The sequence below is a fragment of the Antennarius striatus genome, chromosome 2, assembly GCF_040054535.1.
Source record: "Antennarius striatus isolate MH-2024 chromosome 2, ASM4005453v1, whole genome shotgun sequence".
Classification (NCBI taxonomy): Eukaryota; Metazoa; Chordata; class Actinopteri; order Lophiiformes; family Antennariidae; genus Antennarius; species Antennarius striatus.
This window is the reverse complement of record NC_090777.1, coordinates 5,941,887-5,957,858: the sequence shown is the minus strand read 5'-3', so window position 1 is coordinate 5,957,858 and position 15,972 is coordinate 5,941,887. Positions and strand designations below refer to the sequence as shown.

General features: G+C 42.4%; 1 protein-coding gene across 1 annotated transcript in view; it reads right to left on the bottom strand.

The window, feature by feature from the left end:
- The window catches only part of skia (v-ski avian sarcoma viral oncogene homolog a), an 88,078-nt gene extending 79,436 nt beyond the window's left edge, over window positions 1-8,642 (bottom strand). Inside the window, exon 1 of the mRNA XM_068327830.1 lies at window positions 7,332-8,642. Within this exon, the coding sequence (XP_068183931.1) occupies window positions 7,332-8,237 (906 nt within the window). The 5' untranslated portion in view covers window positions 8,238-8,642. The remainder of the gene's footprint in view (window positions 1-7,331) is intronic.
- Between the last annotated feature and the right edge of the window lie 7,330 nt (window positions 8,643-15,972).

The following is a 15,972-nucleotide window of genomic DNA, read 5'->3' as shown; positions in this document are numbered from 1 at the left end:
GACCACCGATCACTCCACAGCGGAGGGGGCGGGGTTACTTTATCACCCCTATCCATCCCACAATAACAGATCCACAGCTGATACCCACCACAAAAGAGGTTACAATAGCTTGCCAGTGGACAGCAGCCCACACCACTACCACTTCAACAATGCTCCAGAGCTCCTGGGAGCTGCCCTTCCACATGGTGGAGGCCAGGGTAGTGTGAACCCTGCTACCCCCGCCGCTTGAAAAAAAAAAAAAACACAAAATGATTTCCCAGGACCAAGCCTGTTTTCACAACAGACAACAAACCACACACCCTTTCTGGTCAATATCTGTCTTTGGATTGGACAACAAAAACCAGCTTTAAAAGCTGATACACCATCACTTCAGATGAGGCAGTGGATTATTTAATGTTTCCGCACAGCACGTTCTAACTCTGTGAGCAACAACTCAGGCTGAAGGAATCACATCTGGTAGACTGACACAAATGAGACCAGCGACCCGTCCAGAGATGAGTATTAAAGCCAAACCAGGAGTAATGATGACATTAGGTCAGCATTTGTATTTATGCTTTGCCTGGTAGCTTGAGAGTGAAGACAAAAACACTGCAGGCCAATGGTGGACAGAGTTTCTGTGTTCTTAAACGTGTATGTCATACACTAAATGGTAGTGTATATATTATACCTATTATACTCCTTACACTCCATGCTAGCCTCCGCCACCACTGCATAAATATTTGTGTGATCAGTTTTAAAGCTGTCTGATTGGTCAACCAGATTAGAAGATGATATATAAGTATGCTCTGTTACCACTACAAACCAGCAGACAATATAGCAACATTCTGTGTTTTGTGACAGCATAGAAAGTTGAGAACCCACGGTTTTCCTTAATCATGGTTTGCAAACATTTGAGTGAAATAGCACCCCTATGATGAGAATTTTAAATTATATGGAGGATGCTTAAGATTTAATTCTGAACAACAGATGTTTAAGCCACTGTGCTCAGCTGAATAAAGCTATATTTAACATTTAAAAAAAATTCTCATTACTCTCACCCTCCCATCGACTGCAGCTTCTTTGACAGAGGGCCAATTGTTTCAGAAATAGGACCCGAGGACATATTCTCCCAACATCTGCCTGTTTTGAACCTGTGGGAGGATATTCTGAGATGGATGGATGTTGTGTCAGACACAGACATTGCAGCTCACGAGTGTGAGTGCAATCACATACAATTCTGTCTGCTTTGGTATTCATTAAGACACTAAGGAGGCATCATGGGGGTGGGAAATGGGTGAATGTCTCTGCTCATGTGTGTATATAGTTTCAAATGTGTGTTTGTGTGTGTGTGGGGGGGTATCACTGTGGGAGACAGGCAGATGGGGATGGAAAGGAGTAGGCAGTGAGCTCCTGCTAATCTCCTCCAACAGCTTCTGCAGTTGATAGAGGCACACAATGTGCACGAGAGCAAACACAGATACCCTCAAATCACACACACAACTATCCTCATGGATGTAGAAAAATTGGGGGGGGGGGTTGGCCTTGCTATACAGATGTTCCGATGTCTCTAAACCAGACATGGTGCCAAGCCTAACTCTTAACAAAATGCGAAACACATCTGAAATGCACGTTTCATTCTGCATTCATGTCATTACATCACATTGTGTGCGAGTGTACATGCATCCGTTTGTTTGTTCGTGTGTCTGACTTCCTCAGACAGCCATCTGGCCTCTGGGAGTTGCTCAGCAGCATATGATTGGCTTTCCCACTAGAAGAAATACAGGGTGGGTTGCGTCTTTATTTGGGGAGGTATAGGTCATGCGGCGATGACTGCTCTCTCAAACACACTCGCGGGGGGGAACCTAATGGGGGAAGGGCAGCGCCACAAGCCAACACCACTGTCATACAAAGGGCAGTCCTGGGCTGACGCAGCACAAATTAAACCCCCCATTCCACCATTTCCTCCCTTAAAAAAGCCACCCTGTAGTTCTTTACAGTTTAGTATAGTATCAGACACATACGGTATAAAGATAATATGAATATACAGTATGGTAATGTGTTTTGATCGGTTCCTTGAAATTAATGATTTTATTTTTGTAGCTAATTGGTGATTAATAATAATGGCATGACTAAACACAGACTGGTACATGTGACACTTACATAGACATGGGGAAGAAATCAAGCAGATGATGGAATGAAAGGCCTTCTTTGCTGTTGAAACCAACTGTCATGTAATAACGAGGGCTAAAGGAGGTGAAGGGTTGAAGGATGCTGGGTGAGGACGTGCCGTTCGAACAATGGTTAAGCTGTGTGGTGATCAATATTTTAACAAGCCACTCATTAAATAAACACACTTGACATCACCGCCTGCAGTAACCAGTCATAAATATTGAACACCCACTAAAAAAAACCAACTGTCCGATAAAATGCTGAAGTGCACCATCTGACAGAGGAACAGCTTCTTTACCATGCAACACCTGGAGGAGGTCATCGGGTTCTTCCTTCTGCGCCATTTTGACAATAATCCCAATGAGACGTGCACAAGGTACTTCTATGATTCAAAAATAGCCACTTGAAACTGAATGCACTCGTTGTTTTCATGCCACATCACAAGATAAAACGTGCCGTAATTTGAGAGAGCCAAGCTTTCTTTTCCCCAAGTTAACAGACAACCAGTTCCTCAGAAAGTCCTTATGCATAATCTCTCACGTGGCAGCAGGGTTAGCAAGATCACAGCAACGTCCAGCCCACATTTAGCAGATGTGCTGCCACAAACAGAGAACACCAGCATGAATGGAAGGCTCCTGCGGTACAAATGACATTGCCAAATCTCTGGCAGTGCCATCATATCACCTAGCTATAGAAGACACTGGCAGGCAATTAGGTCATGAACTTCTGCTTTTTTTGCTCTTGTTGGCCATTTGACTTCCGCCATTTTATTCAGCAAATAAATTAAATGTATTTAATTATTGTTTTTTATAAATTAGTCCTTCAAAATAATTTGTAGCCATATACGCAACTTCAGGGTTAAAATTTATTATCTAATTTTCTGGAACAGTGCTGATGTGACTCCGGAGATTTTGTGCAGATGAGTCCTTATCATGATGAACACATTGTTTCTTTAGGAGACAGTTTTTTCTAAGTACTCAAAAGTTCAACTTTAAAAGCTCTGGAATATCCAACGTTCTAAAAGCATTCCATTTTTCAGATGCAACTACTTCAATGGCAGCCATTTGAACAGGACAACAAGCTGCAAGACTCTGAGGCTCTGTTGTCATGTGAGTCAGTGTTCTCCTGCCTACAGCTGTGGTGGAAAACAGACACAAACGCTTGTAATCTCACACACTTCATGTGGTTCATGTTGGAAGTCTTCCCTCTCTTAAAACTGTTCCAGATGCAAAGCTTATATAATTGAAATATCTGCATGCAGCAGTCTGACTTTAGTGCACAAAGTTTGCTATGAAACATTTCAACATTACCATTCATTCTAATCTGCACTATGTACAGCCATGAAGGCAATAAAGTATTATCGGCAAGAAACTTCTGTGATAAAACAATCCTTTTTAGGTTTGTTAACTTCTATTATGGGTCACAAACTTGAGCTTTTGACGCAGCTGTTAACATGTAACCTTAACAAATGTCATTGTGATGTCACTTCAGAAAAGTTTAAATATCTAGCCCCCTACCAGAAAATTAGAGATGAAGACGCCTCTGGGACGAAGCATCATCGACCCCTGAATAGAATTCCATTTGCCTCAGAGCCAACTGTCAATGCTTCCATGTAGCATGTTTCAGATTCAGCTAACAACAGAACTTCACCGTCACTCCAGACTAACAGAATTGACCCAGTTTTCAATCACACTTAACATACAGACACCAAGATGTCAATGTGGCATCGATCTCACTCACCCCTGGGGTCCTGACTCAAACTGATTTTACTGTCCTCCACTAGAAACCCAGAAAATCAACTTAGCCAGGCACCAGTACTCATTAGATGGCATAATTGAATTGGTGGCTTCCTCCTTTTCAAAGCAGATGATACGTTCCAAACTCTGAGACCCATGAAAATCAAAAAGAAGAACCGGGTCTCTTAAAAACACTTATCCTTTCATCCATGTAAACAGATCAAAGTTCTATTTAGTCTCCCCAAACAACGAGAGGGTATCAGTTACCAGCTGCTGTTGTGTCCACAGCACGAACATAGTTGCTTATCAGCAGGCCTGACCAACCCCACGCCTTGCATCTGACACAGGACATTGGCCGCTATCCCCTCTGTGAGTTCCCTTCCTCTGAGTCCCCGCTACCACCACTGCCCTGCCTCGCTCCTAAAACAAGCGGCCCCTTCAGTTACCTCACAAGCAGAAGCAGGGGCTTTGCAGAGGTGTGCATGGTTGGGAAGGAAAGGGGAAAGTTGTCACTCCTTCAAATTAGGGAGAATGCGGCCAAAATTTAAGTCCATCCCTTCAAAAACACCAACAGGCAGCTTTCTATTCCATGTCTTTTGCCAAAAGCCAGTAGAAACGTAAATATGGAGTCCTTGGAGTAGAAACACAACAAGATATCCACTTGTTTCCATCTGAAAATGATGTTTATTCTTGTCCTTCTATTAACATCACTGCCAGACTAAATGTTAACAATTGGATATGGGGGGACCATGTGGAGTACTGGAGTCATGAAGGACGTGTATGGACACTGACAGCTTTAGTAGCAGGTATTGTGTTCTGTAGCTGCAATCAATAGGAGGGAATGTTCTCTAGCTGTTCTCTATAGGTAGTTAGGTATGTCCTTTAACTTATTTTCAGTCTGTCTGTTCTATTGCAGATGTCTCTGGGTAAATTTTTTAATTTTTTATTTTCTGTGGACGTCCAGTAAACAAGAAGCAAAATTACCTGCTCAAGAGGACAAATGATGAACGAGTTAGGGATGCAGCTTGTTAGTAACAGAAATTACCATCTCTTTAATTGACGCAACATATACAAATCTCCTCATTTTGTTACTCAGACAGCTCCAAACATGCTGAATGTAAAACCACAGTCCTTATTAAAATATCCTGATCTGTAAAATTCTGATGACTCACTGGTCTCACTCACATGGACGACCAGAAACCCACAGTGTTTTGGGCACTAATTTAAACCATACAATGGTTCGCTGCCTTCCCTCACTGCTGTTTACACTGTGCCTCACATGAGATAAAGCAGACAGTTAAACACAAACATGCAAACCTGGTGCAGAAAGCATTTAAACTCAGTGATAAGATGAATGGATGGGTTAATAGATGACTATGTGCATCTTTGAACAAAACATTAAGAAGCGCATCTGCACAGATGTCTGGAAGTGACTCCTGCTAACTCTCCTGTACATCCTTTTGTGTGGTATGAATGCTAGAAGGAAATGAAGTCTACCACTATTTTATACTGTCCATGAACATTTGCAGCGATGCTAAATGTGCTGACAAAGCTGAGCTCAGTTTCCTTACTTTTAGCAAAATTACTGAAGTGCAACCCAGCATGTATTCCCTTGTTAGGGATTCTTGAAACAGGCTACTAGTGGAAAACCAATGCAGTCATATTAAAAAGCAGGATAGAGGCTTCAATGATCCTCGAGTTTAACACTTGAGCGCTCCATTGGCACTTGTCAAAGTAGAAGAGGCCCCTGAAGGTGGAGTTGTGTGAGATGTGCCCACTCAACTCTGAATGAACCTCTGTGCAAGGAGTGGGTATTCACCAGGCATGGCAGGACTTCACAACTTCAAGGGTCTTCAAGGCTATCTTTTTTCTTTGGCAGATTGTTGTGAATGAAGCCTGAAGCTGCCTGTAAACATTTCTCACATGGCTCTATGTGCCTCATCAATCAGTCTGCTGGGGGTGCATGCATGTCAGAGGTGAGTGGCTGGGGGGTAGGTGCATCTCGGGGGGGGTGAATGCTCCCCTTTGTTTGGATCATATTATGTTTCCACCACAATACTTAACTCTGCTTCATCAACTCCATTCATGTGTAACAGTTCATGCAAATAGCTTCACTAGCCTATTTTCCTACTGGGGGAAGGAGGGTCTTTCTGTAGTCTGCCACCCAACACTCTCTAAACTCACTGAGCTACAGATTATAATCCCATCAGAGGGTTTTGCTGTCAACAGAGCATGGACAGCTACGTTAGATATGCAAAATACAGGGTGTGACCAGAGGTCAAAGTTGCAGGTGCTACAGAGACACAGCTAGGGGTTTCCTATACCGGCTCAAAGGGGCCCAGGCTCTCTCAAAGAAATGCCGCTGTTGCCATAAATGCAGGGGTGCAACAGAAAGAATTTGATCTGTGAGTCCACAGTGGATTTACTGCAAAGATTAGCCAACATCTCCCAAAAGATCAGGAATCTCCAGGGCAAAGACACACCACAGACGTTCCCCTTCTATGATGCCACACAGTCAAAAATATGGAGTCTACCCACTGGAAATGTGGTAAGAAGCTCGAAAAACATGATTTGCAGACATTCACTGAAGTCCACCCTTCCCCAGGAAGGCTAGAAACTATCTCAAACAGAGCTTGGGATCTTGTGACGCTATTTATACTAGTCATACCTTCAAGCTAGAATATCAGACGAAGCATAAATCCCCCTCAGGTAGCCTCAGAGCACTTCAATGTCACATCAAACAGCTAAAACATCCAATCATCCCTCCTCATGGCCACCCTTTGTATAAAAAGCTGACCTTTCAGTGGAACCCATGTATGTAGTGCTCAGAGTAAAAAAGAACTGTGGATTCAGGTCACATAATTAATGTAGTGCAACAGGCACATAAACACACACAAGTACTATTACTGTACTGTGAGATGTATGGGGAGGGGTGTCTCTTTATCTAAGGCGGACGTCTGAATGAATGTTTCCCTTACCCACTTGTTTACTGGCTCCCTCTGAGCCACTTGTCAATTCTATTTACTGTGAGGTCCATAAAGAGAGGCCTCAGAGGTGTTTGACGGATCATGGGTTTATTACCTCTAGGAGTTCCGTGTGATTAGCCTAATTAGCAGTAACATTTAAATGGTGGTCAAATATAAAGGGGGAGTCAGTAACTTTAACATAGACCCACAACACAAGAGCTCCAGGGGAACTCTGGGAGATCACTGATCCACTGAGATCTGCAACTCATGCATGTTTTGCCTGGGTCCTGGGTGCACCTGCTCGATCTTAGTGCAGCTGGAGGTGTAGAAGTGGATTACTGACAGAAGAAAGTTGTGATGGATTGTAGCTGAACGGGAAACTAAAATAAATCATGCCTCGACTGTACCCATAGAATAAAGGTTTGAACTCACACAGACAGAATTCTCCGTCACACACTGGAGGACGAAATGACAGACTCACCAGGGATGAAGCTTTCCTCTTGTACTTATTGGCGAAATCAAATTTTTCCTTGATTTCGTCCAAGACCTGCTCCAACCGGGCCTTCTCCTCTTTCCCCGTGTAATCCTGACCAAGGAGGATGTATGCCCTCCAATTGGCTGAGTCGAAGCCCCAGTGGCAAGTCCTGTTCTCCTGCGCCTTGTGGCTGTGCACCACGAACTTGTTGGTCGGATACATGAGTCTACAGTCCATGCACTGGATGCACGCTGCATTGGGACTAGTGTACAACTCAGGCACGATCAAACCCTTACACTTGCCAAAGCACTCGTGGTAGACCTTGAAGCTCCTCTCGGTGAACTCCAGCTCCAGAGAACCTCCATTCAGATCCTTTTTGCAGCGCGGCGGAAAGGCGCCACCGTAGATCAGGGCGTTGCAGAGCCGCTCGGCGTCGGTTTTGGTGATGAGGCCACAGGATGGCGCCGAAAAGGGCAGGATCCCCATGACTTTAAGAATCTCCAGCTGGTCCGCCGTGCACCGGGAACAGTAAATGTGCAGCTCGTCGCAGACTGAGTTGATCTGCTGCAGGGTGAAGTCCCGTAGCACCGTGTTGAGAATCTGCGGCAGACACAGTCGCTTCTCCCCGCCGACCACGAAGCACGAGATGGTCTCGCTTTCCAGCACCGTCTCGCACCTCTCCGTGGAGCGGTCTGACGGGATGAACAGCGGGCCTGGCATCACCGGCGGCGGCAGATGCTGCAGGACCGGCTCGGGCTCCTTGCCGTCCTTCTTGAACAGGAGCTCATGTTGCCACCGGGCAGAGAAAGCCGCCGGGCCGCCCAGAGAGCTCATAGAGCTGAGGTGGAACTGCTTGAGAGTTTGTTGCAGTCCCGGGTGAGGCTGGAAGCTCTGCCGACTTACCGTCTCCATGTTTTTCCTGCAACTTTAGAGGCGTAAATCCTTCTTGTCGACTGGTAACTATGAGTATATGTCCGTTCCTGAAACTGGTAAATCCACAGTGACCCAGAACTAACCGAAATTGCGAAGTGCGTCATTAAATATCCATTTAAAAGTAGGAGCGACGAATTTCCAGTGGTCTCAACGTTAGCGCCGAGCGAACGCCGGCCAGTCACTCCCTGTAGCGGTTCGCCGACTGTCCATATCCGAAAAGACGGTTTTCCAAACTCCAGACGGGAGAAAAGTTTATCCAAATCAACCAGAGAGAAGACCCAAACACACCCAACGCGCCCACCGACAGTAAACTGAGCTCGCTGAAAATCCTGATTTGCGGCTCTTTCCACTGTCGAGGATCGCTGCAGTCCACTCCGTCTGCCCCTGCAGTTCACTCTGACTAGGAGGCGAAGAGAAGTCTGAGAGACAGGCTGCTCCCTCCCCTTTCCGCCCCCCCCCCGCTCCCCCTCTCCTGCCCGACTCACTCTCTCACGCGCACCCTCCCTCCGTGTTTGTGTCTGGTTCAGTCATTGAATCCCAGCCAGGAATGTGAGTGACTCTGCAGGCAGGCCGGGCTCTTCCAGGAACAAGACTTCACCCCCCGCTGCCCTGCAGAGAGCGGGGGAACAAGCACAGGAAGGAGAGGAAACTGACGATGCGTTTAAGTCGCGTGGGAAAAACTAGATATCCGGATATCGCTTGAAACTTTCAGTTCTAACATTACAGCTGGAAGAGAAATTATTCAACCGGCAGTGGAGAATACGTTTCCTGTAAAATCCAATATTGATCATTTGTTGACAACCAAATCACGAGAACAGTTTAATCGAATCAAGAGAGGAAGATAATCTAAGAGACCCAACAGTTAGGATAATCAGGAGAATCAATGAGAAAGCAAACACCAAATTTGAGACCATTAGATGCACCACTGCCAAAGAATCACTCACAACTGAAGACATATAAAGTGGTATTTTGTGTTACATTGGAGAAAAACCTTTATAATATCTGCTGTTTTGATCTACTTAACCTTGCGTGATTGTTTACAGCTAATAGCCAATCAACATATTTTACCAAACTATATAAAATATGTAGCCCCTTGATACACAAAAGAACACTCCGTCCTGCAAGTACTGTTTCTATTGATGGCAACTTGATTTTATTTCTTTGTTTGGCAATGATTGAGTAGTTTGTTTCTGATATAATTTAATATTTTTTCTACACCCATTTACTATAACTACCAATGATTATAACGCCAAATAAGTGATTTTAAATTGTAACTGATAGTTATGTCCAACTTATAGTTGTTCTTTGTACTTTTACTTGATTGAAGGGTTTGCACACACACTAAAAGCATGTGTTTTAAAAATATGATTAAATAATAAATATGATTAATCCATCTTGGGGAAATTATTTTTGGACTCATGTATTATATGTATTTTTTGACATTGATATATATCTGATTTGTTTGTTTCTATGTGGCTCTGCGGTGCACTGGCGTCGTGCCCGGAGTGTCCCCCGCCTCACGTCCTGAGGCGTGTTTTGTTTTTCTTGTTTTGATTTTTTTTTTTTTGTTGGTTTTTGCTATTGAGATCAGAAATTTGTTAAAGTGGGTAGTAATCAGATTAATGTTACTTTGGAGTACACATCAGCTATTATGATTGTTTGAATGTCTTAAGTATTTATTATAAAATAACTTATTACTGTATTCTTATTATTACATCCCACTTCAAAGCAGTGATGTATTGTAATTGTCAGTGTTCATATGTTCGTCTGTCCGTTCATCCATTCGTTTGTCCGTTCGTTCGTATGTCCACCAAATATCTTGACAACCGTTGCAGATAGAAAGATGAAACAAAAAGCACATCACTCGGCAGCAAATGGGAATTAAAATGAGATGATGACCTTGACCTTGAGAAAACTGGATCAAGATCAAATTTCAACTTTCGTACACTCAGGAACCAGATAAGATAGAAAGACGATGGAGAACGCCAGTGTAAGATCGTAGATCAAGCTAGTGCTTTGATCTACCTATGCACTAGCTTTGATCAATGGTTAGGTACTACTTTCAGGCGGGATGTTGCAGTCTTTGACTTCCTTGGTTCTTATTATTACACCCCACCTCAAAGCGGTGATGTATTGTAATTTTCAGTGTTTGTGTGTTCGTCCGTTTGTCCGTCTGTCCGATAGTCCACCAAATATTTTCGCAATTGTTGCAGATAGAAAGATGAAATAAAAAGCACATTACTCGGCAGCAAAGGGGATGAAAATGAGATGATGACCTTGAGAAAACTAGGTCAAGGTCAATTTTTAACTTTTGTACACTCAGGAACTGGATGAGATAGAAAGACGATGGAGAAGGCCAGTGTGAGTAAGACCATGCACTCTGATCTATGGAAGTTAAGTCAGTGCACTAGCTTTGATCTTTGACCTATGCAAGTAGGTCAGGGTAAAATTTTGAATTCAGGGGTGTCGCGGGTGGCACGGTGGTGTAGTGGGTAGCGCTGTCACTGTAGAGTTTGCATGTTCTCCCTGTGTCTGCATGGGTTCTCTCTGGGTTCTCCGGCTTCCTCCCACCTCCAAAAGCATGCGCTTCAGGTTAATTGGCCGTTCCAAATTGCCCGTAGGAGTGAGTATGTGTGTGGTTGTCTTTCTGTGTGGCTCCACAGCGCACTGGCGTATGCCTGGAAGGTCCCCTGCCTCACGCCCTATGACAGCTGAGATAGAGTCCAGCTTCCCGTGACCCGCTGCGTCGCATACAGCGGAAGAAAATGGATGGGTGTCATGGGATATTGCAGTCTCTGACTGCATTAGTTATTGTTATTAATAATAATAATAATAATAATAATATCACTATTATTATTATTGCTGTTGTTGTAAATATTAAACTTACATTTTATACCATAGCAAATTGTCTTGTGTTGGTGACTATGAGAGAGAGCACGTCAATGAAATGAGCAGAGAAGATGAAGTATATATGTTGTTAACGATAGCTGTATCACTCTCAATAATCAAGTTTACATAAAATAATACATTAATATATAATAAAACATTTAGAGACAAAGCACCAAGGCCACATATCCAAGTCAAGATCATACCTAGTCCTGATAAGAAACAGTTTGCTGCTCCTGTGGCGCCCCCTAGCCAAATACTCCTAAAACTGCTTTATGATGGCCAGGGCAAGACCTGGTGAGGTCCCCTCCTGAGCCAGAAATTTTCCACATTAACCAAATGAGCTAACCTGCTATATGATAAGGGTTGAATAGTTTTGCTATGAACTTTGTCGAGCTTAAGACAAAAAAAACCCAAAAACATTACAATTGTTGTTATGCGTTGTCTTGAAATACATTCCGATTAGTTATTATGTTATTGACTGCATTGAAATAAAATGGCTGAAAAAATGGTTGATAAACAAACAGACAAAATAAAGAATATCATTCTCAGTTTTTGGACAGGGTAAAAACACTGATAAAACATTGGAGGAGGTGGAGTGATTTCTGATCCAGAATCTTTTTTGCATCGATTACTATTGAAATGCTTTCAGTTATCACACATTATTTTTGTTTTGAATAAGTTTAATGTAATAAATTGATTCTGTTGAAACCATATTTTTGATATTCTCATATAGTTGTTTCATATTCTCCCCAGAGCATTAAATATTCCAGGAAAATGTCTTCCACAAACAAAACTGACTTCAATAAAATGACAGTAATAAAACATGGGCAGCACAGTGGCACAGGTGATAGTGACGTTGGGTCTGGGTTTGATTCCTTCCTGTGATGAATTTGTATGTTCTCCCCATGTCTACATGGGTTTTCTCTGGCTTCATCCCACCTCTAAAAAGATGCAGTTTATGTGAATTGCTCACACCAAATTGTCCCTATGTGTTAGCTTATGCGTGTGTGTTTGTTTATCTTTTGTCAGCCCTGAGATGAGCTGAGGGTGTACCCTGCCTCTTGCCTGTAGCCAGCTGGGATAGACTCCAGCAGATGTGTGATCCGCAAGGCGGAATGACGACTGCAGATGGGACAAGGTGTTTGCGGTCATCTTATCTACCAGAAAATCTATGTATGTATAGATGGATGGATGGATAAAACAACATGAGCTCAAACTCTGACTCCTGGGGGACACCACAAGCAATGTCCAAAGATAGCGAGAAGAAGTTGGTCAACTTCACAAACTACAGTCTCTCAGTGAAATAACTTTGAACTCAATTTAATGCTATTCCCCTGGTGCCATACCTTTCAAGTTCCAGTATTGATTAATTTGTCATTGACAATTATGTCAAAACTTTTTGTGAATAAAGAATAATGTTGTTGTTTTCTATAATCCCTTTTCACTAATGTCATCTCAGTGTCATTAATGTATTAATTAACAATAACATTAATTAACAGTTGGGACAATCAGACAATGCAGGGGAGAAACATAAAAATTATAGGTGGAGAACACAAAGTACAAGAAACATGAATCAAAGAATACACACAGGTAAGAGGACAGGGTATACAAAAGTATAAACATTCAACTTGAAAGAAGGATGAGGGATACTAGTTTAAAATGTTATTACAAAGTACATCGTGGACGGTAACCATGCCAATAACACAATAAATACCTATATTCCCAAAGCAGTAAAGAGGAATCAGAATGACTCGCCAACCTCAGCCAAAGAAATGACTTTTTCTGTAAGAGTGACTTTTTACGATTTTATTAGAATTACCATAAAATAGATCCATGTCTCATACTCAGGCCATCAAATACAACTACTAAAATAAAGGAGGTAGAGGTCAGCACTGATTGATTGCTTAAACTTGACTTTCAACCAAAATAATGATGTTTTATGTTACAATCTTCTCAGAAACCTACAATAGTGCAATTGTTTTTACCCAGAGCTTTCCATTAAGTACATTTTTAACAGTAAGAGAACTTTGTGGTTGAATGCTAAAGGACAATTTGGGGACCTAGACAAGCCCAATCAAAACCCAAGCCTGAGTTTACTGACCTTATTTGATAATGATGTTGAAGAAGCTACGTAGAAGTACTTAACACATACAGTAAATAAATAATTGTATGATGTGTTTGTCCCAGAACTGAGGTGGTGGTTGTAGCTTTTTACATCCTGCTTCCAGGCTGTAAGATAAAATTTGTTAATTGCATCCTTACTTCAGCCATCCCGTCAGCCTCGAGCAGGAGGCAGGCTGATTGTGGCCTCCAGTTCTGAAATGCATTGCTGTCTTTTTGTGTGAACATCAAGTGCTAGTCGATGTGAGACTCAAAGATTGTGCTTCTTCCAGGCTTCTCATCTGAACAAGGCCAAAATAGCTAGACAGAGTAGAGTGATGCCAAGGCTCACTCTCAGTCAATTGTTTTGTTGCCAGAATACAGTGTTGTGCAGTGCTAAGTGTGCTGAATATTTTTTATTTGTTGCCTTTCCCTTTCCTTCCACATTTTCTGATAAAATGAACATGAAGGTGTAAATCAACTCTTCAGCCTCTGATTGTTGCAAGACAATGCTAACATTTACGAGAACAAGAAATCAAGGTGCTTATAACCTAGTAAGCTGTTTGTGTTTAGAATGGTTTAGAGCTGGAGCTGAAACACTGTGATGACTGTGAAGATGTAAAGCTATGAAATGTATTTAAAATATCATTAAGAGGTAACCCGTGACAGCGGAAGCAACAAGTTTGACAATGGATGGACAGATAGATAAGAGGTATGTGGGAACCTACACAGGCAGGCAGACAACATTGCTGCATCACATCCACTCAACCACCAAGTCACATGTTGTCCTGGGTCCAATTAGGATGTGATAAATGTTTGGCTGTAGGATTAGACCCTCTATTTTCTGTTCGCTGGTTGTTTGAGCAGCAACACTGTGGCGCAGTGGGTAGCGCTGTTGCCGCACAACACTGCGGTTCCGGGTTCGAGTCCCACTCTGTGCGAAGTTTCTCCCCGTGTCTGCGTGGGTTCTCTCCGGTTTCTCCGGCTTTCTCCCACCTCCAAAAATATGCACTTCAGGTTAATTTGCCGGTCCCAAATTGCCCGTAGGAGGGAGTGTGTGTGTGCGTGGTTGTCTCTTTTTGTGTGTGGCTCCGTGGTGCACTGGCGTCGTGCCAGAGTGTCCCCCTTACTAGGAGGTAGTATGACTAAGCCATTGTGGCTCAGTGTAAAAGAACTGAGTAAGCCACAAAAAGCCACATTCTGTGTCCAAGACAGCGCCTTGCTGTAATAGCAAGTAAAACTTACAAATAAACATTGACTAATACCAAGAATCAAATTTATTAAAATCAAATTGTCTAAGTCAAAGTTAAAATGTCTTGTAGTCCAAGTAAAACTTACAAGTAAACATTGAGTAATATTTTGTATGACTATCTTCACATAGTGAATGCAAGTTTTCAATTGTTGGGGGGTGTAAAACCACACTTGTCATAGGGGGGTGTGGGGGGATAACCCCCCGCATGGGGGATCGAGGGCCCCTGGGAAATTTTTTGGAAAATGGGGTTGTTTTCCTGCATTCTGGTGCATTCTGAGGGCAGAATCTTCTGTTCAGTTTGCCTACAAAAATACACTAAAGTCAACAATTCAAGCTTAACTATCTTTGTTTCTGTCCTACTTTATGCAGGTATGAGATTCAACAATTGAAAACTTGCATTCACTATGTGAAGATGCAGTCATACAAAATATTACTCAATGTTTACTTTGACTTAGACAACACCATTGGTATGCCATAGTTTAATTATATTCTAAATTCGATAATATGATTTTTCATTTCAATTTTAAAAAAGGCATATAAAATAGAAAATGAGGTGAATACACATTTACATGCATCGCTGGTTATTCCTGTCGGTCATAGGGATCAAAAGTCTAAGACTGCAAAAAAGTATTGATAATATCTTTCGTTTACCTTCTGATCGGTCTGTCACCACTCCTCCCCCCTCTCAGCATTCACCATTTGCTGTTCAATTAGAATTTTGACGCAAAATCTACTATAAAACACTCTATTCTCATTTTCGCTAGCTGGCGCCGCTCGCTCGCAAAAAAATGCAAAGGGTTCAATAGAGATCAAGGATAATCAGTTATACAGCATTGTTCATATACAGAACAGAAACATACTGTTCCCTCTTCTGTCACATTCCCTCTGTTTGTGTTCTCTACAAAAAAACATAAATAGTAACAGCCATGACACCCTGAATGACTGGGAAGGGAATTAATTCATTTATTTATTGATTACCAATGACAGACACCTTTGGCTGATAGGCTTTAACCCACTGAATGTATAGCATACTTTTTGTATACCCCACCTTTCTTTTTGGGGGGATTTTCCTTTTGTGCTTGACAGTCATTGATTCTGGCTAAGTAGTGCTTCTCTTTTTGTGACGCAGTCCTTTGCTCGCTTTCAGTTGGAGTTTCACTCAAAATTCTTTGCCGTTTTGTGTTGTTCCTGCTGTTTGGACTCTGCTCAAAAACATGAAAACTGTTATGTTAACTGGGAAGTCCATGTATAGTTATTTCTTCTCCTAACACAGCAGATGCCTTACACCATATTGTTCACGTGATTCATTCTGGCAGAGGCGCTTGATTGACAGGTAGTGGGTGGAGTTGGTGACAACGTGACACCGTGAGACTTTTTAAGTGAGCTTATTCAAATATACTAGCGGGAGCCCGTGCAAATTCCACGATAAAACAATAGTATCAGACTGTGTTGGTTTTCTTTCTTTTTTTTCTT